Consider the following 28,000-nt stretch of genomic DNA (forward strand, 5'->3'; position numbering starts at 1 on the left):
GGGCTGTGTGACACGTGTGTGACATGTGACATGTGTGTGATGTGTGTGACACATGAGTGACATGTGCTGTGTGTGACCCCTGTGTGCTCTGTGTTTGAGGACACCCTCCCCCACAGAACCAGGGCTCAGTGGACATTTGCCAGCTCTACCCTGACTAAAATACATTGAAATATTATTTCAGGTATTTCTGTTGTGATTCGATGGGAGCTCAGCCGGCTTGAATCGTTCCTCGGTTATTAAATCAATGAATGCCACGCAGGGTCTGACTTCTGCAAGGGCCACACACTGAAGGAGATCATTCCAAAACTCAGCAGCTTGGGATCATCATGGAATCCAGGATGGATGGGGCTGGAGGGACCTCAGAGCGCATCCATGGCAGGGACATTTCCCACTGTTGCAGTCCCAGTGCCCAGCCTGGCCTTGGGCACTGCCAGGGATCCAGGGGCAGCCACAGCAAATCTGGGAATTCTATTCCAGGGCCTGCCCACCCTCCCAGGGAACAATTCCTGATTCCCAATATCCCATCCCACCCTCCCAGGGAACAATTTCTAATTCCCAATGTCCCATCCCACCCTCCCAGTAACAATTCCTAATTCCCAATGTCCCATCCCACCCTCCCAGTAACAATTCCTAATCCCCAATATCCTATCCCACCCTCCCAGGGAACAATTCCTAATTCCCAATGTCCCATCCCACCCTCCCAGGGAGCAATTCCTCATTCCCAATATCCCATCCCTCCCCTCGAGGGATCAATTGCTGCCTAATCTCTGCTCTAAATCCAAACCTCACCCCTTGCTTGGCAACCTCCGCACCCAAAGGTGTCCCCAGACAGAAGCACGGCTGACCAGCTGTCCATGGGCACCCCACACCCCTCTGGGGTCCCACACCAACCCCACCCAGCCCTGGGGGCGTCTCAGGGCTCTGTGGCCCCTGCAGAGCCCAGCACACCCCACATCCCACACCCTGCTTATCCCAGGAGCTCCCCCTGCTCGGTGCAATCCCAGCAGCTCAGAGCAGGCCCACAGCTGGAAGCACTGCTCTCCTTTAACTCCCAGAGCTGAAATTATTATTATTATTGTGTCTTGGAAGGCATCAACAGTGTATTAAGTGCTTTAAAGTGATGCTTAAAGAGCTGGGAGCCCTGGGCTGCTGAGTGAAGAGCGCGGCGGAGGCAGCACCCCGGGAAGGGCTGAGAAGGGCTGCAGGCACCACCTGCCTTTAATTACCTGCCTTTGATCCTCCTGCCCTTTGTGCCATTTAGTTTTTCTTCGGGAAACTGATTTCCAGGGCTCGCTGGTAGGAACTGGCTGTCTAGAGCCGGGCCAATTAAACAGTTTTCTGCACATTGATTCATTCTCAACTGCTCGCTTTCATTACGCTAAAATGATGGCTGATGTATTTCTCATTTACCGGGTTATTATCAATTCCTCCGCCTCGTCTGAAGGCCAAATGCGCTGTGATAGAAACAGGAATCCAATAAAAGTGTTCACAAGCTATTGGGATACGGGGGGAAGAGATTTAAATGGAGCTTTGTGGGAGGAACGGGGAAAAGAGGAGCAGCACAATGGAAATCCGAGAGCAAAGCTGCTCCTTCAGTAAAGGGAATATCCTGGACAGACACAGGATTGTGTCTGGGAACTCCAGGTCCCCCCTTGTCCACCTGGGCTTTCCTTTAGTCATAAATTTAAAGTCTGGGGCTATTTTTCAGTTCCCAGTTGGCTTTTAAGCTTTTACAGGAGCTGTGGCTGCCCCTGCATCCCTGGCAGTGCCCAAGGCCAGGCTGGACACAGGGGCTGGGAACAAAATGGGACACGGGAGGTGTCCCTGCCATGGCACTGGGTGGCATTTAATGCCCTTCCCAGCCCAAACTGCTCTGCAATGCCATTAAATTCCTAAATATAAGATGAGCAGAGTTTAGCAAATTTCCTTCCAAGATTCCTGCACAGCCAATATTTTTTGTTGCAGAGAAGGAGATCCCAGCAGAAGAATCCCTTCCATGCCTCATTAATTTCCTCCCCAGGCTGGCTTGCTCTCCCTGGCACGGCACTTTCTGATGGATATTCCCTCTTTTATGTAAGGCTTTTCCCTAGAGGCACCCAGGAATGGATCAGCCCCAGGTTCTTCCCTCTCTGGAGCCCTTGGGAGCAGCTGGGTGGTGCCTGTGGGTCAGGAGCAGGCAGGGAATACTGGCAATATACCATGGCCAGAGGTAAAGTTTAGTTACATTTCTTTCATAGGAAAGAGCTTTAAATAAGAAGAGATGATTAAAATGGATCAATGGCCTGCAAAGGTATGGTAAGAAAAGATAGTTTGTCTAGTTGGCTTAAACGGAGATAGTTTTTGGTTTTTAGCCAACTGTAAGGCAGCTCCTTTTCTGTAGACTCTTTTTTTGTTGATTACCCAGGATTTTCAGCTGCATTGCATGAGCAACATTAATAATAAGAATAAAATTAATATAAAGCATATATTAAAGAATATATATATTAAAAGAATAATAATAAGAATAACATTTATAGTTTTGCAGAACAAGACTAATAGCTTTGCAGAATAAAATGAATAGTTTTGCAGAATAAAATTAATAGTTTTGCTGCTCCTGCTGCATCCAACAGCTCCTTGTGCTGTGCCAGGAGCAGCCTGAGGTCAGCCCATGCTCGGTACCAGGGCCAGCCCCACACGGTGACACTGGTGGTGTTTCTCATTGATGGCTGATATTTAAACATCCCATGGAAAAGCAGATTTTTTCCGTTCCTCAAGTGCCACCTGCTGTACCGGCTGCAGCAGGACACGGAGTGGGGATCCCTCCAGCAGCCTCATTGCAGATTCCAGCCCTGGCAGCAGGAAAACACAGCCCTGTCCTCCCTGATTACCGGGGACATTCCCTAGGTGGGAATTTGCACGGCCCCCTGCCCGGGCGCCTCAGCTCTGCTTTACACTTGTATAATAAATAAACAGCAACAGCGCTGTCATCTCCTCATGGCCCTGAGAGGCAGTGATGGAAACCAGCCCCAGAGGCAGATCCCAGATGATTTTTCCACAGGATGTGGCTGCAAGAAGGAGAGAGAGAATAAAAACAGCCAGGAAGGTGACATGTGCTGCAAACAAACACACAGCAGGGATGTGGTTCGGGAATGCTGGGCCACCCAAGCACTGCAGATCCTGGCAGATCACACCCAGGCCAGGGAAAAGCAGGAAGGGGATATCAGAGATGGTCTGAAAGGAGATACTGAGGATGGGCACAGCCCTGGCACCCTGGGGACACCCAGGGCACAGAGGACAACGTCCCAGTGCTGGCACAGACCCACCCACAAACCATGGCATGGTCATTAATCCAAATAAAAATATTTATTGAAATAATGGATTGACTCCAACACTCCCACACTGATTGTTATCCCAAAGATATTGGGAAAGGCTCATCCCCAGAGGGTGCTGGCACTGCCCAGACCCCCAGGGAACGGGCACAGCCCTGAGGATGCCAGAGCAGCTCCAGGGGGGTTTGGGCAGCACTGCCAGGGATGCTCAAGGTGGGATTTGGGGTGTGTGCAGGGCAGGGGCTGGGCTGGGAGATCTTTGGGGTCTGTACAGCTCAGCATATTCCCTGACTGTGACTCTGTGACACCTGAGCATTCCCTGTCCCCTCGGGATGTCACTGGCACCGTGCCCAAGGAGAAGCAGCCCAGCCTGGCCGGTGTGTCTGTGGCAAGGAGGGTTTGTGGGGTGGCTGCTTGGAGCCCTCAGCAGCCGGGGCATGCGGGGCTGCTCTGCTGGGAGGGAACAGCTCAGAGCTCCCGTGAGGGACAGACAGCTGTGTGACAGGGCACAGACAGACACACGGAACGGGCTGGGGGCACAGATTAAACCCGTTAAACCCAGTGCCATGGCAGGGACACCTCCCACTGTCCCAGGCTGCTCCAGCCCGGCCTTGGGCACTGCCAGGGATCCAGGGGCAGCCACAGCTGCTCTGGGCACCTGGGCCAGGGCCTGCCAACACTCACATGGCCCCGTCCTGCCCCTCTCCCGTTCCCTTTTCTCGTTCCCTTTTCCATTTTCCTTTCCCGTTCGCGTTCTCATTCCCTTTTCTCTTTTTTCTTTTTATTTTTTCTCCTTTTCCCTTTCCTTTTTCTTTTTCTTTTTCTTTTTCTTTTTCTTTTTCTTTTTCTTTTTCTTTTTCTTTTCTTTTTTCTTTTTTTCTTTTCCCGCAGCCTGCCCTCCTCTCCGCCAGGGGGCGCCCGCGCCCCGCTCCCCCCCCCACCCTGCGGCCGAGGCGTCCGCGGCGCTGCCTGAGCGGAAGGCGTGCGGGTGGGGCGGGGTAGGGCGCAGGCGCGCGGCGGGCAGCCCGCGCGGCGCAGGGCCCGGGTCCTGCGTGTAGCGGCGGCGCTCGGCCCGGCCCGGCTCGGCCCGAGATGGCGACCAAGAACTTCCGCGTGAGCGACGGCGACTGGATCTGCCCCGACAAGAAGTGAGGGCGCGGCCGGGAGCGGGCCGGGGAGCGGGGCGCGGCCAGCGGCGGTGCGGCCGGGGAGCGGGGCAGGCGGCGGGAGCGGGGCTCGGGGGGCACACGGGCCCGGTCTCACGGAGCCGGCTCTCGGTGCCGGCTCTCGGTGTGGGACGGGGTCGGGGTAAATCGCGACGCTCGGCTCGGGGTGAGCCCCCGGCGCTGCGCGGGTTCCGGCCCCCGTTAATGCCGGCCCTCGTGCTCTGCTCCGTGCCCAGGTGCGGGAACGTGAACTTCGCCAGGAGGACGAGCTGTAACAGATGCGGCAGAGGTGAGTTCCCGGCTCACACACCTCTTCCCCCGTCTCCTTCTGACCCGTAAAACTGCTCTAAAAATTCCTCTCGAACCCCAAACTGTTTGAGAAGTCCATTTATTATTGCTTAAAAGACCCTGCAATGTTTGCGGTAAGTTCCGAGGCTGCCGTTTCAGGCGCTCTTGTGTCTCGCCCCGCAGAGAAGACGACGGAGGCCAAGATGATGAAGGCGGGGGGCACGGAGATCGGGAAGACGCTGGCCGAGAAGAGCCGGGGGCTGTTCAGCGCCAACGACTGGCAGTGCAAAACGTAGGCACCGACCCACGGCTGCTGCGTGTCCCTGGGAATTCCCTGTGCTGCCGGACAGCAGGGCTCCGGGCCACAGCTCTGGGCTGTGCTCTGGGAGCAGCACTCCTTGGCTGCACGTTAATTAACAGAGCAGCAGAAACGGCAGCACTGCCCAGGAGGAAGGCCAGGTTTGCTAAGCTGGGACACTGCCCAGGTTTGGAGGGAATGTGGGGATGGCACTGCCACCCCCATGGCATTGGCAGGTGCTGCCTTCCCTGGCAGGGTGGGCAGGCCCTGGCACAGTGTGCCCAGAGCAGCTGTGGCTGCCCCTGGATCCCTGGCAGTGCCCAAGGGCAGGCTGGACGCTGGGACAGTGGGAGGTGTCCCTGCCATGGCAGGGTGGCACTGGGTGGGCTGTGATGTCCCTTCACACCCAGACCAGCTGTGGCTCTGGGATTCTTGGATGTGGCAATCCCAGTGAGCACCTGGCCTGCCACCTGCAGCTCTTCCCCTGCAGGGCAGGGACAGGGCTGGGAATGGGCTGGAGCCCCAGGAGAGGCTGAGGGAGCTGGGAAAGAGCTCTTCTGTGCAGCTGTGCTCCTGCCCATTGATTTGACATCTTCCCCACGTTTGTCCAGTGCTGTCACCTTCCCCAGTGCTGTGTCCCCACCCTTGTATTCCCAGACTGAAGGGTAACCTTTTGTTCCCAGTCTGAAGGATAACATTCCCAATCCAAGGATAACCTTTTATTCCCAGTCTGAAGGGTAAGGTTTTATTCCCATCTCAAGGATAAGGTTTTATCCCCAGTCTGAGGGATGCTTTATTCCCATCTGAAGGATGTTTTATCCCCAGTCTGAAAGATAAGGTTTTATTCCTAGTCTGAGGGTTGTTTTATTCCCATCTGAAGGATGTTTAATCCCCAGTCTGAAGGGTAAGGTTTTATTCCCATTTGAAGGCTGTTTTATTCCCATCTGAAGGAGTTTTAATCCCCAGTCTGAAGGGTAAGGTTTTGTCCCCAGTCTGAAGGGTAAGGTTTTATTCCCATCTGAAGGCTGTTTAACCCCCAGTCTGAAGGATTAGGTTTTATTCCCATCTGAAGGGTAAGGTTTTATTCCCAGTCTGAAGGGTAAGGTTTTGTCCCCAGTCTGAGGGATAAGGTTTTGTTCCCATCTGAAGGATGATGTTCCCATGTCTGTGTCTCCCTGCAGCTGTGGCAATGTGAACTGGGCGCGGCGCTCGGAGTGTAACATGTGCAACACCCCCAAGTACGCCAAGCTGGAGGAGAGGACAGGTGAGCTGGGGGTGCCTCAGTGCCGGCCCTGCTGGCAGAAAGGGCTCTGGGAAGCAGAGTGGGCATTCCTTGTGTTCCCTGAACTGGCACAGTTCATACAGGTGCAGGTTCTTGGCCTCAGAGAGTTTCGGTGCTGAGGGAAGTGGTGGCTCCGAGTGGGAAATCAGCCTAAGCTGCCCCTGTGTTGGATTTTGATGTCAAGACTTTGGAAGCCATGTTTAATTAATCTGCAGAGGCCTCCTGTGGGCTGGCCACGTACAGATAAGGCTGTTATCTGCTCAGGAGGGCTGGGGCTCAGTTTCAGCTCTCCTGAGGGAACATGAGCCCAGAGGGAACTGGGGCAGGATCTCCTTACAGCTCCTGCACTCTCCCCTCTGCACCTGCGGTCAGGCAGGGAATGCACTGCAGGACTGGAGCAGGGCAGGGACTTGGGAGCACAGGGTGGAACTCAGAGGCACAGAAATAAAGGAGCCTGGAGAAGAGCACAGAGCTAGTTACTCAAAAGGAAAAACAATATTGAGTATTGTGAAAATAGTAAAGGATATTAAATAATATAATCATATTTCATATAATGATTATAATTGTAAATAATATATCCATGTATTTATTATTTAAATAAGTTATTGAAGTACTTTGTACTTAATTAAGTTGATAAATACTTTTAGTGTTCCTAATCCATTATTTTAATTGGATTTGTGAGAAACTGCATTTAATAAACGTGCATGGGAACAATTCCTGTTCCTCCTGAGATCCTGTTACATCCTTGTGGCAGATTTGTGATGCCCTGAGGGTTTCCAGAGCCCCTGTGGAGGTTTCTGTGCTGCAGGCAGCTGAAGGCATTGTGTTGTTTTGCCCCTTTCTCAAGGCTATGGAGGAGGATTCAATGAGCGGGAGAACGTGGAGTACATAGAGCGGGAGGAGTCCGACGGGGAGTATGATGAGGTAAGGGAGGGCAGGGATTGCTCTGGGCAGACTCTTGTTGTGTTTGAGGATATCCCATAAAATTGAAATGCAGAATGCTCTCATTCCCATTCATCTCTGTAGAGGCTCATTGTCCGCAAGACAAACGTCTCTTTAAAAGTTCCTTGTTGCTAATTGATGTTCCATTCAACATCAATTGCTCCCCTTTCCCTTGGGGCAAGATCCTATTTAAAATTGATGATTATTTATTTTCTTATAGAAGTGTTATCAAAATTGGTGATTGTTTTTGATTAAATCCTGTTCTAATCCTGGCACAAAATTCCTCAGTTTGGGCGCAAAAAGAAAAAGTACCGGGGGAAGCCAGTGGGCCCTGCCTCCATCCTGAAGGAAGTGGAAGATAAGGAGTCTGAGGGGGAGGATGAGGACGATGAGGATGAAGATCTCTCCAAGTATAAATTGGATGAGGTAGGATGGTTTGTTGTCTTGAAGCAGTTTTTAGTTATGATTTCAGGGCTGCCCAGAAGCAGAAGGGCTGGTCAGTGTTTTCAGCTGCCTTTAGAGCAGAACTCTGGCAATAATGGTGCCCAGAGCTGCTGGAAGAGATGTGCACAGGCTCTGCTTTGTTCTAAATACCTGCACTCAAAAATGGGCAGTTTCCTAAGGCTGAGATCAGAACCCAGAACTCCAAGATGTTTATTTGGAACCTGGATGTGTGGTTACCATGTATAGCACGTGCTCTTGAGTTTTTCCTAGGCTTTTCAAACCACATCAGATTTATTTTTTATAAAATGAAATAAAATATTCTGAGGGTTTTATCCATCTTTTCTGAGCTATGTGAGTATCATTTATTGGATTTTCCACATCTCTGGGCAGCAGCCCTGCAGAGATGTGCAGATGGTGCTGTTTTACACAGCCATCACCAAACTTTGCATATGAGATCTGTCTCTGCAGGGTTGGGCTTTGCTTAGAGATTCTGAGGGTGAAAATTCATTTAAGTGGTAAAAATGCGTCTGTGTGTTCATTAACTCTATTAAATAACAGGGGGTTTGGTTCAATACCAATTTTAAGTCACTCTTTACTGCTTAAAATTGTGGGGTCTCATTAAATTCTGCTCAGTTTTCAAAGGCTGGGAAAGATCATGAGGCAAAGGCTGGGATAAGTAAAAAGGGGAGCTGAAAGCATTGCCTGAGTGTGCTGTGCTGTGCCTGTGCAGGATGAGGATGAAGATGATGCTGACCTGTCCAAGTACAACCTGGATGCCAGTGAGGAGGAGGACACCAACAAGAAGAAGAAGGCGCCGAGGCGCAGCCGCTCCAAGTCCCGCTCCTCCCACTCGCGCTCGTCCTCGCGCTCCTCCTCTCACTCGAGCTCAAGGTCTAGGTCCAGGTAAACGGGTACAGGTCCAGGGTAACGCCAGGCAAAATGTCAGTATCTGACTTCCTTATTTCCTTTGTTTCATTGCCTTACAGTTGTGTGATGATGTGAATAACTCTCCATTTACAGAGGTGGTGATGCTCTGCCCGAGCTGCAGCAGGGAGGCTCTCTGGGGCTTCTTTAGTGATTCAAGTTGATATTTAGTGAAATCCTTGAGAGAAATGGAATAATGTCATTTATTTTCAGGTTTTCAGGCTCGTTGGCCATGTGTGGCTCTGTTGTTGGACAGAGGGGGGCGCTGCTGGAGTGGGAGGAGGTGGCAGAAGAGGCAGTGACAGTGCAGCCCGGGCAGATTCAGGGAAAGGACACAGTGGGAATATCCTGGGAATAAAGACAAGAAACTTGAACTTGAGTTAATGGCAAGTAACAAAGTTTTAAATGTAATGGCAATGTTGTCAGAACCTTCCTATCCCTGGAACTGTCCAAGGCCAGGCTGGACAGAATTGAGATGAGCTTTAAGGTCCTTCCCAACACAAACCACTCTGGAATTCTCTAATAACACTGAGGGTTTATAGGGGACCTCACAAAGGTCTGCTGGGCAGGCTTAAGCTCTCTCATTGCTATTTAAATTCAGTAATAAATGAACAGTTCAGTCAGTGCTTTTCAGCTACATGCAAGCAGGATCCTGATTATTCAGAACAAGCTCCCAGGATCATTTATTAAATTCACATGTGTAAAGTTCAAGTTTCTTCTAATCTTCCCAGCTTCATCATTGCCCCTCTGTGCTCTCAGTGCTGTCACTGCCCAAATTCTGCAGCCCCAGCCTCTGGCTTGGCTTCTCCCCATCACTGTTGGCTCTCGCTCCTGCTGCCTCTTCTGTTCCTCAGCCTCCCCTGCTTCCCACTGCTCAGAGCAGTGAGAGTGCTTGGCTGGGAGGCTCCAGGGACACTCAACAACCTCACCTGCCCATAACTTTGGTCATTAATTCACAAATATTAACAGTGAAGTAGAAAGTAACTTGTCCTAACTGAGATTTCAACTTCCTCTTGAACTTTTTGCTTTTAGCTACAGATAATTGGAAATATCAGTTGCCATTTGTGGATGCCTTTTTTGTGGGTTTTAAAAAGGTTTAAATGTAATTTCCTAGCTAGGAAATGTTCATACTACTGTGTCCTGCACAGTAAAATGAGAAAGCTGTGGTAACAGTATAAACTCAGAGGCTGACAGCAAGTAGAATATATTTTACCTGAAAATGTTGTTAGAATTTGTTTTCAATGCTTTTGTTTCCAGTGGTTGCTGGAGCCTGCTGCCATTGTTAAATTCCTCTTGTGGTTTGTGCTTTAGAGAAAATCCATCAGTGAAAAACTGGGAAATAATTGTGGCCAGTTACAAGTTGTGTTGGATATGGCAGTATTTTAGCCCCAAATTAACCACTTAATTTATAATGCAGGGGAAAATCTTTATGAAAATTGGAAGATTATTACAAAGTGCTTGTGAGAACTGGCTGGGGGAAATTTAGCTGCCCAATCCTAATGCTATCATCTGCTCTGCCTCTGAAGGAAACTGATGGGTTTCCAGTTAAGGCACAAATTAAAACATTGATTTCATTAAATAATGAACAGATAGGAAGTTATTTCTTTTTGCCAGATAACTGCAATCCTGTTTAATTGTTGTGCTTTGTTTTAGGAGCCACAATCTAAAGCTGCCTTTGTCATGTTTTTAATGCCGTGTAGAAGTGTCTGGTTTATGGTGTGCTGTGGTGATGCTGGGGGCAGGAGGGGATTGGCATTTTCACACTCAGACTGTGCTGCTGCCTCGTGTCTGCTGCTCTCAGGAGCAGTAACTGCTAAATGCAAGTCAGACACTGGAAAAAGATCTCCCGTGTTGTTGCAGGTCCCATTCCAGGAGTTCTTCCAGTTCCAGATCGAGATCCCGCTCCAGCTCCAGGGAACAGTCGCGGTCCCGTGGGTCCAAATCCAGGTGAATGAGGTACCAGCCTGTCCCTGCACAGACACAGGGCGCAGGCTGCAGCTGCTCTGGCCCCACCGTAAGGCTGTGCTGCTCAGACAAACATTAACTGCTTTTTGTCTTGGAAGTCAGCCCTGCTGGGTCTCTGCACCGGGTGTTGCCACCACAGCTGAGTTCACTGAGGAGCAGAGGTTTTGGTGCGAGAGGTTAAGTCCGGCCTAAGCCGGACGAGCGGACGCCACCGAGCTGCAGTGGAGGAAGAAGGATTTCAGTGCATGGTTCCCTGCTGCAGGCATTTGGGTGCTTTTCCTCTTTCCACTGGGGCTGCTTGAGCTGGAGGAGCGTTAGAAATGCCACTGTCCTTCTGGTTTTGTGTTCAGTGAGAATTCTGCATCTTCCACGAGACAGGACAGCCGTTCCTGTATAAACCTGGGGGATCACAGGAACATGTTGGTAGGAAATGGTGGGAGAGGCTGAGAGCAGTCAGAGTGATTTGTGTAGAGCATCACTGAGCTGGGCAGGGCACAGGAACAAAAGCGTGTTTGAGGTGTCCTTGCACGGGCATTCCATTGGCAGAACATTGCCTCTGTGATGGAATGAAGGAAGAGCTGTCCCTTCTCCATGCATGCAGAGAATCCCAAAATTCGAAATGAGGTTGGGAAGGACAGTCACAAATGGTGCCATCACCCCTTGGGAGCAGGGACGTGCTGTGGATTATCCCGTGAGGGTCAGCACAGGATGGAATCCATGCTTTTGGGAAGAGGAAAGGTGTCCCTGTGCCCCACCAGAGGGGTACTGTGTTCCAAGAGATGTTTTTATATATTATGGCTCTGTTCTGAGAGGCTTTTTATAGCGTTTTGGTTGAGGAAGGTTTTAGTCTCTTCACAAATGTCGTTTGAGATCTGTAAATATAACAGCTGGATTTGTTACTCTTTGGTCAGATGAACATGCAGTGTGAAATGTCCATTAGGATAAAGTGAACCATAGTAAATCAGCTTTAGATCTCTGGTTTCCATGTTATTCTGATGTGTGGATTTAACTGCTGAGGAAGGTCCTTACAGAGGCACTTCCCAGCAGCTTTCCAGTGCTGTTTTCCCAAAATGGCTCATTTTGGTGAAGGCTGGGGAGAGCTTTCCAAACCATTGGTGGTCCATTTACCAGGAAACACTACTTAGCAGAATTTCTTAGGCAAGCTGCCCTGGCAGTAGCAGTGTTCTTGGCAGAGTAAGTATGGAAGCCTCTCATGTTTATTTTCCATACCCTTGGAGAAAACAGAGTAGTGAATGTTGACGAAAACTGTCTCTGCTTGTTCTGTCTTTGTGCCTTCTCCATGGCCCCAGAATTAAATGTGGTTTATTTCTCAATCAATAAAGATCCAGCTCCAGGTCCTACAGGGGGTCTTCCACCCCAAGGAAAAGATCTGGCTCCAGCTCTCGCTCCTCGTCTTCCCCCGAGAGAGGCAAGAAGCGAAGCCGCTCTAGATCCTCTTCCTCTGGTGATCGCAAAAAAAGGCGCTCGAGATCACGGTCACCCGAAAGGTTTGGGTTTATGTAGAATAAGAATGGCTGTATTGACATGTGTGATGGTTTATTGTAGTTATCCAAGGACTGAGGTTCACTGGGAAGCTATTGAATCCGAGCAGTTATTCTCATAGTAAAAGTAGTTTCCTCCCTTGCCCTACTCTTACTTTTGTTAACCCCTCTGTAATTGTTTTTTTTAAATAATTTTCCCCCTCCAATGAAAGTCCTTCTGGTAGTAGCATGTTCTGCATAAAGACCTGGCTCACCCTTCTTTCAGTGTGTGACAGTAGTAATGTGTTCATTATTGAATTATTTTCTTAAGTAAATACTGCATTGCAATAGAAACTGTATTCTACTCTCAATATTAAACTTAGACTTTTAGTGTTAAATTAGATGCTTAAAGTTACTTGTATATTCTTGTAAGGCCCCCATGAGAGATACTTGGCTTCCAGCTATGGTAGGATGCTGCTCAGAGTGGGTGCCAGGATGAATCTGAGCTCATTTCTGTGCATGCTTTCTCCATTTGTATCTTGCAGACGCCGCAGATCTTCCTCCGGATCCTCCCATTCTGGTTCCCGTACGAGTTCTAAAAAGAAATAATGTGTAAAAGCTCACACTTACAAAAACCCACCAAAATTCCAGTCAGTGCATGAGACATTTTTAAGAAGTTGGTGTCTTACTTGGTCAGAAGTGCTCAATCTGCTAGTAGAGGTGCATGTCTGTCCTGGCTTTCTGGCAAACTGCAGCTTTGTTCATCCATCACCCAAACCCGCAGTAGCATTTTAAGCCATAAACTCCCCGGCACAGGGGGAAGTTCTGTGGTGTGGGGGGGTTTTGTTATTTTTCAAGATCAGTTCCTCCGTTGCTGGCTCCCTCAGCTGGAGGAGCAGGCTGGGAATGCCTGGCACAGCTCTTTGTGCCAGGAGAGGCCGTGAGTTTTGCAGAGCAGGATGGAGCTCCCGTGGGACCACAGCAGGGGCAGGGCTGGGGGCCTGGGCCAGCAGTGGGGCCTCGGGCTGAGCAGTTTTTGTTTTGCCACGTAGCAGTGCCAGTGCAGATGGACACCCCTGTCTAGCAGCTCAAACCCCCGGTCCATCATGATTGCAGAGGGAATTGGCCTCATTCCTGGCGAGGGAGGACGTTTGCAGCCAGCACAGTGCTGTGGCTGTGGTGGTTTCCAGAGCCCGGACTCCGGGATCCCTCCTTCCAAACGGAGCGGTTGGGATCTGCTCTTGGGCTGGAGGAGTGTGGAACTGGCTCCTTGGAATCAAGGGAAGCTTCTGCAGGCCGCCTGTAAAATTTCCTTTGGGGCTGACTAAAATTTTCAAGGTATCTTATTTTTATTTTTCTTTAAAAATGAGAATGAATAAACTGTGTAGAAAGTTCTGGCATCTTCAACGTCTTCTTCATCGATCATTCTTTTTCCCTTCAACATAATTTATGGCTTAAAATGCTTTATGGAATCCATTTGAGTACAAAACTTGGTCTCTCTTGAGCTCCGTTTGGTTAAGAAAGGTTTAAGTTTCTTCAGTGCCATCACAAGGTAAGTATGGTAAGGAAAACTCTTCTTCTTAAACAAGCAAAGAGCAATATACCTTCATTTATTTCAGTAATAAAACTGCCAGATTTGCTGCTTGTTTTGATAAACTGCACAGAAACAAACGGAGCAAAATCGAAAAACTCCATTCCGCTTTATTTTTCTCTTTTTTTTCTTTTTTTTGAGCCATGTCTTTTGGACTGGTCTAGAAGCAAAATGTTTTTGGTGTAGAGGTATTTTGATAAATCTCTTTGCAGAAAAAACGCAGTTCCTTCTTTAATGCTTTCTTTTCTCTCTAATTTCCATGCTAAATGTGTGTAGGTTGCACAAGAGCAGGTTAGTCTGTAACTGTGCCTCTGACTTCAACGTCCAACTAAACTGTAAAACCAGATCAAGTAGACGCTCTGTTGTTAGCCTTGGGTTTTCTTGTGCTTTGTATTCCAATTGTTGCTGTACTTAACAGATGGGAGGTTTTAAAGTTAGCAACTGATAGGCCACAGGCAAAGGAGGAGGAGGATGGTTCATTTGGCTTAGAGAACATGTAAGGCAAAATGATGCTGTAGACAAGTGTAAATAAAACCTGTGAGTCAACTGCTCGAGTGCTTTGTATCGGGGACACTCAGACTTCCCTGTCACCTTCACTGACCCTGGTCCCTGTCACCTTCACTGACCCTGGTCCCTGTCACCTTCACTGATCCTGGTTCCCTGTCACCTGCGCTGACCCTGATCCTGTGAGTCAGCTCACCTGGCCCATAGAGCTCCCACACGGTCACATCGTTGCAATCCTTTAAGTCTTAAAAATAATTTTTAATTTCAACAGCAAAAGACTTAATAAAACTTCCACGGATGGAATATCTTGGGCTGGATGGGACCCACAGCGATCATTGATCCAGACCCCCCCAGCAATCCCACCCTGGACATCCCTGGAAGCATCCAAACTCTCCCGGAGCTCTGGCAGCTTCGGAGCCGTGCCCAGCATTCTTTGGGTGAAGAGCCATTCCCAAAATCCACCCTGAGCTCCCCTGGCCCAGCCTGGGGCCGTTCCCTCTGCTCCTGTCCCTGTCCCCTGGCTGTGCCCTCCTGGCAGGAGCTGTGCAGAGCCACAGGGCCCCTGAGCCTCCTTTGCTCCAGGCTGAGCCCCTGCCCGGCTCCCTCAGGGATTCTGCAGCCCCTGCCCAGCTGGCTCGCTCCCTGCCCAGCCCGGTTCCCGCTCCCTTCCCACGGGCTCTGCCCGCTCTCGCTCCCGCTCCGCCCCGGGGCGGGTCCCGCCCGTCCCTCCCTCACATAAAGCGGCGGCGCGGCGCTACCGACTCCGTGCCCGCTCCGTCCTTGCTGCACGCGGACTCTGCCGGCTCCGTGCCCGCTCTGTGCCCGCTCCATGCGGGCTCTGCCGGCTCCGGGATGAGCCCGTGGCAGCAGCGCCCGCCCAACGGCAGCGCGGCCGGCGGGCCGGGCCCGCGGGGGAACGGCACGGGCCGGGCGGAGCGCGGCAGCGCCGTGTCCGTGGCCATCCCGCTGACCATGATGCTGACGGGCGTCGCGGGCAATGCGCTGGCCATGCTGCTCGTGTCCCGCAGCTACCGCGCCAAGGGCAGCCGCAGGAAGCGCTCCTTCCTGCTGTGCATCGGCTCCCTGGCGCTCACCGACATGCTGGGCCAGCTGCTCACCAGCCCCATCGTCATCTCCGTGTACCTGTCGGGCCGGCCCTGGGCGGCCATGGACCCCTCGGGCCGCCTCTGCGACTTCTTCGGCTTCAGCATGACGGTGTTCGGGCTGTGCCCGCTGCTGATCGCCAGCGCCATGGCGGTGGAGCGGGCGCTGGCCATCCGCGCCCCGCACTGGTACGCCAGCCACATGAGCCCGCGGGCCACCGAGCGCGGCCTGGCCGCCATCTGGGCCGCCGGCGTGGCCTTCGCGCTGCTGCCGCTGGCCGGGCTGGGCCGCTACGCGCTGCAGTGGCCCGGCACCTGGTGCTTCATCAGCACGGCCGGCGGCAGCGCCTTCGCCGCCGCCTTCGCCGCGCTGGGGCTGCTGTCCCTCGTGGTGACCGGCGCCTGCAACCTGGCCACCATCGAGGCGCTGGTGTCGCGCTGCCGAGCCAAGGCCGGCGCGCCTCAGCCCGGCTCGCGCTGGGGCCGCATCGCCACCGAGACGCTGCTGCAGCTGCTGGGCATCATGTGCGTGCTCTCGGCCTGCTGGGCACCGCTGCTGGTAGGTGAGCCCCTACCGGGGCTGCCCTCCGCGTCTTCGGGGGCGGGAGCGGCGGGACCGGCACGGGGAGGCTCCGGGGACATCCATGGACAGCGGGATGGGGACGGGGACAGGGGTGCAGAGCGTGGGACGGGTGTGAGAGAGGAGCTGGGAGAGGCCCCAGAGCGGGACATCCATGGACAGCCCCTCGGGAGGACAGCAGGGACAGGGGTGCAGAGCGTGGGACGGGTGTGGGAGAGGAGCTGGGAGAGGCCCCAGAGGAGAGCCCAATGCAGGGAAACCAGCTGCAGGAACCGGGGACAAAAGGAGAAGAACCAGCTTCTTGTGCAGAGAGAAAAGGGGGATGTGGCAGAGGCTCTGGGAGCAGGACGCTGCAGCTGGATGGGATTTAGGGTTTTTGTTTGCTCCCACCTTGCAGCAAAACTGCTGTCGGTGTTTTATGGGAAAGCGCACAAGCCGTGACTTGTGAGTGCCTTGCGGCTGGCAGCCCGCTGTGTTTGATTTACAGCAGCCTTCAGGGCTTGTCCGGCCTGCTCTTGAAGGAACATTGCATTGCTTTCCACTGTTTTATTATTTCTTCCTTAAGAAGCCCTCCTCGTGATGTGTAGGAGTGGGGGAGGCAGAATGCACATCTCTGCTGAGTGGGACCAGGGCACACCCGGGGTCTGGAATCCCAAAAGGCTGGGTTATTCTATCAAGGACTAGTAGGATTTTAGGGGAATTTGTTCTTGGGCCCTCTGAGCAGGATGGGCTGAAGCTGGTTGAGGAAATGCTGAGGTTATGTGAAAGGTTCTTTCTGGCTGGAGAAGGAGTTTTCTTCATGTCCTGTCACCCCTGAGGGTTCCACCAGCCTTGCAGCATGAGAGGAGAGCCCTGAGGTGGGGAAAGCGTTTCCTGCTCCCTCATAACCAGGTAAACCAGTGAGGAAGCAGGGATTCCGCTTGGTGGTTTGGTGCCCTGGGCATTTCTGTGGTTTCAGAGGCAGGAGTCAAGCCACAGGCACGAGGGGTTTCAGCAGCACTTCCCTTCCCTCTGCAGCAGCAGCAACACTTGGAGGTGCGGAACTTCTTCTGTGGGGTGCTCACAATCCAGACTCATGGCTGCGGGGGTATTTTTACAAATACACCTCCATTTTTATACATAAACCTCCATTTACGTGCTCCCCAACTTGTTCTGTACACCCCTGAGGTGCAGGTCAGGAGTTAGAGACCAGACTTCTGGAGAAGTGAGCACAGAGAATGCAAATGCCTTTTCAGTGAAAGCCAGCTTGTAGCAATCATTTAACCCGTAGCTGCAGCACTCAGCAGTTGTAAGAAACAGCTGAAATGGAAATCTGGCACTTTTCAGAGGAGGTTTTTTTGTTTCTGTGTTTTTTTTTAAAGACATCTGAGTTTTGTAACTGAGAACTAATGGATCCTGACAGCTGCTGCTGCGAGGTAAACAGCGCCCTCGCCACACACGGTATTTTTAGAGCTGATCTGTTGATGGAAACGACAAAATCAAATGTGATTTAGGGGCAGAGGGAAAGCTCTGACATGTGGCTGTGCTCTGGAGGGCTCCTTGCAGTGTCCTGCACGTCTGGCTCTCTGCTGCCTTGGGAAGGAGGGAGGAGAGCAGGCAGGGCAGGAATTGCTCCCTTTTTCCAAGGGAGCACCTGGGAGAGCACCCTGCTCCAGGGTGGCGTGGCTGGTTCCCAGTTCACACTGACCTGTTTGCTTTGGAGCCTGCGCTGACGGGACTCAGGGAACGGCTTCCCAGAGGGCAGGGTTAGAGGGGATGTTGGAAGGAATTCCTGGCACAGGGTGTCCACAGCAGCTGGGGCTGCCCTGGATCGCTGGACATTGGGCTGGAGCAGCCTGGGACAGTGGGAGGTGTCCCTGCCATGGCACTGGGAGGGATTTAAGCTCCCTCCATTCCCAAACCAGTCTGGGATTCTGGAATAGCCCCTGAGTTGCAGGGAAGCAGACAAATGACCCCGAGGTGAAATGGAGCAAGCTGGATTTCACAGAAACGCCGCTGCAGCACAACCTGGAATTATAGTAATAATAATTTTGGAGTTCCAGCTACAAAATTATTCCTTCCCAGAGTTGTTCCCGAGTTATTTAAAGCTAAAATGCTCAGAAGTTCTGCTGCTCTTCCTGTTAAAATACTTCTGCTCCTTATCCCTCCTGGCAGACAGAAATTACAGACGTATAAAACCACACTCATGATAACAGTAAAGTTTTGGCTGCTCTTGTTGAATAAATCCAATCATCAGCATTTTGAGCCAGATTTTTAATGGCATGAATTATGTTGACTTTATTCCACCTGATGTTGTTCCTCTGCCTTGTGCAGGCTTTTAATCCATTTAGAAGACCAATACAGGCCATGATAAACAACCTCTAATGATATCAAACAAACAAAATTTCCAGTAGAGCAGCTGTTGGCCCAACAACTACTCCAATAAAGGGATATTACGTAATAAAACCAGAAAAGAGCAGCAGTCGTGTGCTTGGGAACTGTATTTTTATTAGCCTGGTGGTTTTGGAGCTCCGTCTGAAATAGAGAGGGCACAGTCTGGACAGGGCCAGTGTGTGAAGAGCCAGGGAAGTGGTCAGGTTCTGGGTCTGGTGCTCCAGTGGCTCCCGATGAGCTCTGGGTCTGTGTCCATGTTTGTACAAAGCTCTGCATCCCTGTTTTCACAGGGCTCTATCCGTGGCCACTTCGGTCAATGAAATGTCGTGGGTAGAATCCTCAGCTGCTTCTGTTTAAAGAAACAAAAACAATCCTGTGCTGTCCACGCTGCCCTGCCCTCCAGACTCAGCCCAGGCTTTCCAAGGTCAACACATGGTTATTGATCTGGCACCCAGAATATCCCTTGGAGTGGAAAAATCCTCCCTGGAGCCTCTGCTCCCGGTCACCGCGGCTCCGGCTGTCCCTGCTGTGGGGACAGCAGCAGCCCAGCCGGGACCTTTGTGGTGACACAGCTCTGAGGAGCCTTCCTGTGGGATTGCAGGTTGCCTCCTTCCAAGGGCCAGGGCTGGCAGTGATTCCCAGCGGATCTGCTCCCTCGGGCTGTTCCCAGCAGTTCTGGGACCGGCTGCTGGTTTGGCTGGGGCTGGAAGGGCTGCGACTGCTGGGCAGGGCTGGGGGTGCATTCATCGCTGTGGCACTGGGGGCACACAGAGCAGGATGGACAGACAGCCCCACTGGGGGCACACAGAGCAGGATGGACAGACAGAGCAGGATGGACAGACAGCCCCACTGGGAGCACACACAGCAGGATGGACAGCCCTGTTCTGCAGGGATCCCAGGCAGCAGGCTCAGAGAGCTGGGACCTCCAGGTCATGTCCAGGAAAGATTTGTGAGCAGATTAAGAATCCATTCAGGAAAACCAGGAGTTCAGGAGCCCTCCCACAGAATCCCATACAGGCTGGGGTTGGGAGGGACCTTAAACTCATTCAGTTCCACAGGTAGGGACACCTTCCTCCATCCCTGGCTGCCCGAAGCCCTGTCTGGGGCACTGCAGGGCAGCCCCAGGCTCTCTGTGGTGACACACAGCCAGCAGCCCTCACCATGTCCCCTCTCCCTGTCCCCTGTAGGTGACCATGCTGCGGATGGTGTCGGAGCCCTGTTGGGGCACTGCAGGGGCAGTGCCTGCCTGCCCTGTGGTGGCACACAGCCCTCACTGTGTCCCTTCCCTGTCCCCCCTGTAGGTGACCATGCTGCAGATGGTGTCAGAGCCACGTCTGGGGCACTGCAGGGATATACGGCAGCCCCAGGCTGCTCTGTGGTGGCACACAGCCCTCACTGTGTCCCTTCCCTGTCCCCCCCAGGTGACCATGCTGCAGATGGTGTCGGAGCCCGCGGCCGGGCCGTGCCGGGGCGGGCAGCGCTGGGAGCCGCGCCGGGAGTGCAACCTGCCGCTGACGGCCGTGCGCCTGGCCTCGCTCAACCAGATCCTGGACCCCTGGGTGTACCTGCTGCTGCGCCGCATCCTGCTGCGCAAGTGCCGCCAGGCCGCCAGCGCCGTGTCACACTGCCCCAACGGCGCCGAGTGCAGGGACAGCCACACGGACAGGGCCCTCACCCTGTCCCACGACATCCGCCGCACCGCCGCCTGACCGACGCTGCACAGCGGCCTGGGGACACCACTGCGGCCTGGGGACACCACAGCGGCCTGGGGACACCCCACAGCAGCCTGGGGGACACCACTGCGGTCTGGGGACACCACTGCGGCCTGGGGACACCACTGCGGCCTGGGGGACATCCCACAGCGGCCTGGGGGACATCCCACAGCGGCCTGGGGACATCCCACAATGGCCTGAAGGAACACTCCACTGCATCCTGAGGGACATCCTCCAATGGCCTGAGGGACACTGCACAGCGGCCTGGGGGACATCCCGCAGCGGCCTGGGTGACAGTGCACTGCGGCCTGAGGGACATCCCACTGCGGCCTGATGGATGCTGCACAATGGCCTGGGGACACCACAGCGGCCTAGGGGACACTGCAGTGGCCTGGGGGACATCCCACAATGGCCTGAGGACACCATAGTGGCCTGGGGGACACTACAGTGGCTCTGCAGTGGCCTAAGGGACACTGCACCGTGGCCTGAGGGACATCCCACAATGGCCTGAAGGGACACTGCACGGCAGCCTGGGGGACACTCCATAATGGCCCAAGGGGACATCACACAATGGCCTGAGGGACACTGCACAGTGGCCTGAGGAAAATGTCCTGAGGGGACATTCCCACAGCTCCGGGAGCTGCAGCTGCCTGGAAACCCTCCTGGGAATCTGCTCCATGCTGGCACCCCCTCATGGTGTCACTGCTTGGACCCAGAGTGCCAAATTCTTCCTGCAGGGTGCCAAAAGTGCTGCGATACAGCAGGACAGGACACTCCCTCCGTGGGCACTGGTGGCTGAGCTGCACAACGGGATGGGGACATCCCATGGTCCCTGCAGAACGAGATAAGGACATTCCACAGTCAGTGCAGACAGCATGAGGACATTCCCTGGTCGCTGCAGCAGGATGAGGATATTCCATGGCCACTGCCACTCGCAGCTGAGATGCACAGTGGGAAGTCTTGTGGGCCTGAAGTAGAGCCTGAGGCAGCTTCTCTTGCTTTAGGTGGAAAATATTTCTTTCCTGACAGCCAACAGATTCTAGAGAAGGAATCACTGAGGGAACTCACTCCTGAGAATGTTTAACGCTAACATCTTCAGAGAGTCCTTCCTCCTCTTTTCTGGAGGGGCAAAGAGAGACAGGGAGAAAAACCACAGGAATAAGGAAAAAAGCCAAAATTTGATTGGATTTCAGTGTCTTAAAGCTGAGCAGGGGTGGTGGCAGTGATGGAACATCCATGCCTTCCAGGAACTGAGGGCAGCAGAGTCTCCTGAGTCACAGATGTGTCCTGATAAACACTCACCCGTCCTTGTGGCAGCTGAGGGGAGCTTGAGGAGGATTAGCAAGGGGCAAGGGGAGAAGCCCCTGATAAATCCCTGTGGAATGCCCAGACAGGCTGGAATTGCTGGAATTGCTGCTTGCACAGCACCCTCAGAGCTGCTGGGGCAGAGGGAGAGGGGCTGGAGCAGGCACTGCTGCTCATTCTCCTGGATCAGTGGCAGCGGCACCAGCAGCACAAAGCTGTGTGAGGAATGGGGGTGGCACTGTGTTCCTGCAGGGCCCCACTGAGTGCCCAGAGCAGCACCCAAAGCGTTCAGCTCCTCCAGAAACACAAATGTGGCAGCTCGGGGAGGTTTTAAACTGCAGCAGACTGCAAGCAGGGGGTGGGAGTGTGTGAATTTGTCAGGTCTTTAGGTCTTTTCCCAAAGAATCTTCCATGGTTTAGTTACAAACTCAGTTCCAATCCATTTGTGCCACATCTGAAGCTTTTTTTTAAAAAAAAAGCTGTGTCTTAATGCATTTTCTTCACCCTTTTGGAGCTGACAGCCTCCCTTGTCTCCTGTTTCGTGGCCTTTGGGGTGAAGTTAAATGCAAATACAATAAAATACAGCTGATATTCCATGTGCCAGGCACTGTGGAATTCAGGGGTCTTACAGGCAAATGAAGTCCTGCATCTGTGAGGAATTTCTTGCACAAAACTTTATTTTACTCTATTTAATTTGTTTATAAAAATTACTCCTCAGCGAAGAATCTGTGCCTTCATTTTTGTTCTGCATTGTCCGATTCCTGTCCACATAAATCTGATTTTATCCAGGTGATGTCTGAGTCCAGCCTAAGAACCAAGGTTTAGCTTTAATTGAAGACCCAGGCTGAAACTAATGGATTAAATCCTTTTTTTAGTTAGAGTTGCTGGACCCTCCTCTATGCTGAGCTGCTCCTGGGTGTAACAACTACAGGTTCATCAGTGCTTCAGCTACTGGGTGGTGCTTTAAGGGAAAATACGGGCTCTTTCTGCTTTAAAAAGCGCCTTGCTGGAGTCAGACTGTCTTGTTGGAACGATTTGGGGCTGGAAAAAGCCCGTGGTGTGCCGAGGATCCCTTTTGTTCCCTCTGTGTACTTTTCCTTTGGGAAAGAGCTCAGCAGAGGCCCTCACTTGTGAAATATGTCGGGATGACCTCAGCCGCCTGCTTCAGCCCTGGCCGGCACATTCCTGGCTCCCAAATTGTCTGGGATGGGGCTGGGATGGAGGGGAGCTCTGGGAGGAAGAGGCAATCCACCCCTGTGCTCTGCTGTAGGAGCAGCAGGCTGCTGTGTCTCTGAGCACACGGATCCTGCATGGAAAACCGGGAATGAGACATCGGGAAGGGTTCTCCAACAGACTGAGGGCAGCTGGTGCTTAATATGGGCTGGAGTGCTTTCACTCCAGTTCACATCAAACAGTGCCTTTGTCATGAATATTCTGTGTTTGGGGTGGGCACTTCTGTCCCTCCCTGCTGGGGTAAAAGGATGAAGCTACTTCATCAGAATGGGAAGAGATGGGAGTTTTGTCCAAAGGGGAAGGGATGGGAGCCTTACCCAGGTGGGAAGGGATGGGAGATTTACCCAAATGGGAAGGGATGGGAGCTTTATCCAAATAGGAAAGGTTGGGAGTTGCCTGTTTGTTTCCAGGAGAGGAGGAGTGGGAGCTGAGCTCTCCAGGCTCGGCTCTGTCAGGGGCTGCCCTTCCCAAACCCAATCCAAGGAGGTGAGGTGTCCCTGGGAGCTCCCATTCCCACGGGCAGCTGTGTTTGGGGCATGTTTCTTTAACCATGCCTTTGCAGCCTGCTCCCTCCGTGTTGTCCCTCCACTCGAGGCATTTGGGAGCTGCAGGTACAGAGGATGCACAGGGGATGGTGGTGTGCCTGCAAACCACCTGTGTGTGTCCCCAGGTGAGACCAGGAGAGAATAAAAACAGGAGGGGCCCTGGTGTGTGCTGGGTTTCTGCAGGAGCTGCTGGGTGGGGCCGGAGCAGATCTTATCTGCCCAGTGATCCAGGAACTGCCTGTGGGAGCTGCTCTGCTGGGAATTCCAGCCAGGGATCCATGGGGAGCACAGCACCTGCACCCCAAACCAGCCAGGGATGCATTGGGGGGCACAGCACCTGCACCCCGACCCCAAACCAGCCAGGGATGCATTGGGGAGCACGGCACCTGCACCCCAATCCCAAACCCAGCTGAGGGTCTGCAGTATCCCAGCAGAGGAGAATCATCTGCAGCCCCCCTGCCAAGGCTGTTCCCATGTTTTTATCCCTTTATTCCTATTATTTTACTGGGTTTTTGCATTTTGGGATTTAACAGGAAGTTTTTGAGCTCCTGAGGCAGGTTGACAAGGGGAGCAGCCCTGGGATGGGCACCCCAGCCCAGCAGAATGGGAAATCCCTGATTGCCATGGGGTCTGAACTAACACAGGAGTTCCAGGCAGGCAAATCCCAGAATCCCTGAGGCTGGAAAAGCCCTCCCAGACCACTGAGTCCAGCCTGTGACCAATGCCCTGCTTGTCACCAGCCCAGAGCACCGAGTGTCACATCCAGGCCTTCCTTGGACACCTCCAAAGATGGGGACTCTGCCAAATCCCAAATTAAATTTCCCAGGTGATGGCAGGAACACCTCAGAGCCAGCTCCAGCCCCCACTGAACAGCTGGGTTTGAGTTTCCCTTTATCAGTTTGATCTCAGTTTTAAAAAAATAAAACAACAAAAGGTTGCTTGAACCCTGTCAGAACCCGGGTTTGAAAATGAGCAGAGCACAGGAGAGCTGTGAGGGCAGAGCCAGAGCTGGGACCACAAAAGGCAGATCTCTCTGATCTTCACAGCAGCGGCAGGAAGAGCCTGATCTGATGGGTTTGGTTGCCCAGAGACAGCAGAAAGCTCCCCAGAATTGTGTTAATTGTGCTGTCAGGACAAACAGCTGCTTCAAGATGCACCAGGCTCTGCCCAGGGTTACAGGAGCCTTGCAGGGATCCCACAGCATCCAGACTGGGCTGGGCTGGGAGGGAGCTCAAATCCCACCCAGTGCCACCCTGCCATGGCAGGGACACCTCCCATTGTCCCAGGGTGTCCCAGTGTCCAGCCTGGCCTTGGGCACTGCAGGGATCCAGGGGCAGCCACAGCAAATCTGGGAATTCTATTCCAGGGCCTGCCCACCCTCACACGGAGGAATTCCTTCCCAATCTCCCATCCATCCCTGTGCTTTCCAGGATCTCACCCTGCTCCAGGTCCTTCATGGAGTTCCCACCCGCTGCAGTCCCTTCCCTGGCACATTTCCCGGCCTTGCTGAGGGCTGCAGGGCTGGCCAGGTGTGTCGGGGCTGGGCCCTGCAGCTCCCTGGGGCTTTCTGGGGAGCAGCTCCACAGCTCGGGCTCTGCAGGCTCCTGTGGGCACCACAAACTGCAGCTTTTCCCTGCACAGCCTGGCTTACAAATTAACTCTGCTGCTGCTGCTGCACAGCTCGGCTGCCCCGGGCAGAAGGAAGCGTGGGCAGTGCCTGGGTTGTGCCTGGGCAGCACCTGGGCAGTGCTGGGAGGGTCTGTGCTGCTCCTGCTGCTGCAGCTCCATCCCAGCCCTGCATCCCAAGGACTTTCCCTGCTCCCCGTGGGCAGTTCTGCGCTTCCCAGCCCTGCTGCCATTCCCAGGGAGCTTTGGGTGTCCCCTTGGGCTGGGTGTCCCCCTGGGTGTCCCTCTGCTCCCTGTTGCACACACTGTCTGTCCTTAGCCAGACCCCAGGAAGGCCCTGGCTCCCTCCAGCTCTGCCTTCCCTCGCAGCATTTCGGGTTTTTCAGGGCTGAAGCCAAAAGGAGAATTAATCCTGAGCTGGGCCAGGCTTGTCAGCAAGACAGAGCAGCCTGAGCAGGGAGGGGGGAGCAGGAGCTGAGCCCCCCCTGCACTCCAGGGCACAGCATGAAAGGGCTGCTCTGAATACGAAATATGTCAAATATGCCCAAATGCGCTTTGTAAAAGACAATGTATTTATGTTTGGGGCTGCTTTGTTTGAAGAATCCATCATGGGCAGGGATAGCAGCCCCGGTTATTTTTGTTTCTGTAAACACAGTGCTCGGACAGACCTTGCCCCCCCTGTTTGCTCTGCCATGCATCCATCAGGACACGTCAGCTCAGCGTCTGTGAGGGCTCTGGGCTGGCAGATGAAAGGAAATGTCCATCCCCCTTGGAGTGCCTTTGCAGTGCAGGGTGTCCTCCCAGCCCTCCGTGCTTTATGTGACAGGCTGGACTGTGCCCGATGCCTTTGGAGCTCCCTGGCTCTGAGCAGGGACAAACACAGGCTGGAAACCCTCTGCCCACATTTGGGCACGCCTTTGTCCCGTCCTGGCCTCAGGGGGAGGTCAGAGCTGGGCAGTGCCACCAGAGAGCTGTGCCCAGCCCAGGGAGCTGCACATCTCACCAGCATTCACCAGGGCTGAGCCCTGTGCCCAGCTGCACATCTCAGAGCTGCACATCTCAGAGAGCTGCACATCTCACCAGCACCCAGGGCTGTGCCCAGCCCAGGGAGCTGCACGTCTCAGAGCTGCACATCTCACCAGTACCCAGGGCTGAGCCCCGTGCTCAACTGCACATCTCAGAGCTGCACATCTCACCAGTACCCAGGGCTGTGCCCAGCCCAGGGAGCTGCACGTCTCAGAGCTGCACATCTCACCAGTACCCAGGGCTGAGCCCCATGCTCAGCTGCACATCTCAGAGCTGCACATCTCACCAGCACCCAGGGCTGCACAATGCCCAGCCCAGGGAGGGCTCACTGAGCCAGGGGGCTGCACACGCTGGGGTTTGGGCTGGGAGGGCCCTGGCACAGAGCCCAACCACCCCAGGGTATCACCCTACGAGGGGTATGCTCCAAACCCACCTGGATGCCAGCCTCCCTCCAGCCCTCCCCAGTACAGGCACTGGGGCTGGGAGGGATCTGCAACCTCTAAAGGACACAGCTTTAACCGTTCAAACCCAAAGGAACGGTCTGAGGGTCTGTCAATGCCACGACTTCAAGCACTCAAACCCAAAGGGCGGCTGGGGGACAAGGTGGAATGGGCCAAACTTGGGCTCAGTGATCCTGGAGGTCTTTTCCACCCCAGGTAACCCAGTGATTGTGTGGCTCTCTGAGGCACTGATCAGCCGTGGCACACACGTGTCCCAGCTCTGTGCAGGACGTGTCCCCTGGCTCAGTGGAAGCCAGCAGGGCTCAGTGGCCCGGAGCAGACCCAGCCCCGCTGCCCAGCTCCTCCCCAGGGGTGTTTACCCTGTGACAGCCAAGAACGCCCTGTCCCTGTGTCCCCTGCGCTGGTGGCAGCCAGGACACGCCGGGTGCCCGCAGCAGGGCCCGGTGGTGGCAGTGCAGCTGCCAGGGCTGGCAGGGACAGGCTCCCTCCAGGTGCCACCTTGGCAGGGCTCCTGCTGGAGGTGTCCCCACCCCTCTGCTGGGGACATCACTCCCAGCAGTGTGACCGTGGCATGTCCCATAAAAATATGGCATTAAAAATAGGATTTTCTCTAAAGATACAATAGAAAGAAAGCCCAGAGCATAAAGATCAGCCCCAGGCTGAATTTGTTCAGGTCAGCTTAGCTCAGGTCCTTCAGAGTGGATGGATAAACACCGTGCTCAGGGGAGAACACCTCGGCTGATGGAGATGCCCTGTGACCGTGGGCAGGGCTCAGTCACCCCAGCAGGAGCCCCCGGGCACTGCCAGGGACAGGATCCATGCACAGATGGCAGAGCTGCGTTCCCGGGGCTGCTCGGGAATGCCATCCTCGATGGATGGGGACTCCCGAGGTGGGGGACCCGGCTGTCCGTCTGTCCGTCCGTCCGTCCCGCACGGGTTTCACAGGGCTGCACAGCCCCTATGGGATGCTCACACACTCAGCGGCTCCCGTCAGCTCACCCACGTTAATGTGTGAAAGCTGAGGCAGATCCCTGTGGCTGTTTGTCCCCGTTCCCTGCTGGCACAGCCCCCCGGTCCATGTCGCTGTGTGTCCCCTGTGTGTCCCGTACCCTGCTGGCACAGCCCCCGGTCCATGTCGCTGTGTGTCCCCTGTGTGTCCCGTACCCTGCTGGCACAGCCCCCCGGTCCATGTCGCTGTGTGTCCCCTGTGTGTCCCGTACCCTGCTGGCACAGCCCCCGGCCGCGCTGGCACGGAGCGGTGCCGGTGTGGGCAGGGAGGGCTCGGAGCGCTTTCCCAACAATGGCACGGTTAATGATTCAGCCGCTGCCTCCGCAGCCGTGCCACCGCGGGCACTCACAGCAAACAGCTCCGCAAGGGACACGGCTGTCACCGCTGTCCCCAGTGTCCCCGGTGTCCCCAGTATCCCCGGTATTCCCGGTATTCTCAGTGTCCCCAGTGTCCCAGTGTCCCTGCTGCCCCCTGTATCCCCGGTATCCCCGGTATTCCCGATATTCCCAGTGTCCCCATTGTCCCCAGTGTCCCCGCTGTCCCCACTATCCCCTCTGTCCCCAGTGTCCTCACTGTCCCCATTGTCCCAGTGCCCCCAGTCTCCCCTATGTGTTCCCAGTGTCCCTGGCATCCCTGGTGACCCAGGCATCTCAGTGTCCCTGGCATCCCCAGTATCCCCAGTGCCCCCAGTGCCCCTGGTGTCCCCACTGTCCTCAGTGTCCCCGGTGTCCCCACTGTCCCCGGTGTCCCTGGTGTCCCCACTATCCCCGGTGTCCCCACTATCCCCAGTGCCCCTGGTGTCCCCACTGTCCTCAGTGTCCCCGGTGTCCCCAC

The 28,000-nt window shown here is 54.0% G+C and overlaps 2 protein-coding genes across 3 annotated transcripts; both read left to right on the forward strand.

Moving 5' to 3' along the window:
* Positions 1-4,294: 4,294 nt before the first annotated feature.
* ZRANB2 (zinc finger RANBP2-type containing 2) lies at positions 4,295-14,235 on the forward strand. The gene is made up of 10 exons (XM_074545550.1): positions 4,295-4,456; positions 4,711-4,763; positions 4,946-5,054; positions 6,242-6,324; positions 7,190-7,266; positions 7,573-7,710; positions 8,459-8,631; positions 10,513-10,599; positions 11,961-12,125; positions 12,644-14,235. Exons 1-10 carry the CDS (start codon positions 4,401-4,403, stop codon positions 12,705-12,707), a joined length of 1,005 nt encoding a protein of 334 aa, XP_074401651.1. The 5' UTR covers positions 4,295-4,400; the 3' UTR covers positions 12,708-14,235.
* Positions 14,236-14,902: 667 nt separating this feature from the next.
* PTGER3 (prostaglandin E receptor 3) lies at positions 14,903-21,991 on the forward strand. Of its 2 annotated transcripts, none has more exons than XM_074545549.1 (3): positions 14,903-15,855; positions 19,671-19,976; positions 20,075-21,991. In XM_074545549.1, the coding sequence occupies exons 1-2, from the start codon at positions 15,046-15,048 to the stop codon at positions 19,956-19,958; spliced, it is 1,098 nt and encodes a 365-aa protein (XP_074401650.1). In that variant the 5' UTR covers positions 14,903-15,045; the 3' UTR covers positions 19,959-19,976; positions 20,075-21,991. The 2 variants fall into 2 exon arrangements, with proteins under 2 accessions (XP_074401650.1, XP_074401649.1); XM_074545548.1 differs by having other exon boundaries at positions 14,904-15,855; positions 19,671-19,995.
* Positions 21,992-28,000: the final 6,009 nt, after the last annotated feature.

This window comes from Zonotrichia albicollis, chromosome 8 (assembly GCF_047830755.1).
Source record: "Zonotrichia albicollis isolate bZonAlb1 chromosome 8, bZonAlb1.hap1, whole genome shotgun sequence".
Taxonomy (NCBI): Eukaryota; Metazoa; Chordata; class Aves; order Passeriformes; family Passerellidae; genus Zonotrichia; species Zonotrichia albicollis.

Bases quoted from the DNA above. Each gene is read 5' to 3' on its own strand.
- ZRANB2 (XM_074545550.1), top strand. From the start codon at position 4,401: ATGGCGACCAAGAACTTCCGCGTGAGCGACGGCGACTGGATCTGCCCC. The intron at 6,325-7,189 runs GTGAGCTGGGGG...CCCTTTCTCAAG, and splicing joins CAAGCTGGAGGAGAGGACAG to GCTATGGAGGAGGATTCAAT. The intron at 8,632-10,512 runs GTAAACGGGTAC...GTGTTGTTGCAG, and splicing joins AGCTCAAGGTCTAGGTCCAG to GTCCCATTCCAGGAGTTCTT.
- PTGER3 (XM_074545549.1), top strand. From the start codon at position 15,046: ATGAGCCCGTGGCAGCAGCGCCCGCCCAACGGCAGCGCGGCCGGCGGG. The intron at 15,856-19,670 runs GTAGGTGAGCCC...TGTCCCCCCCAG, and splicing joins CCTGCTGGGCACCGCTGCTG to GTGACCATGCTGCAGATGGT.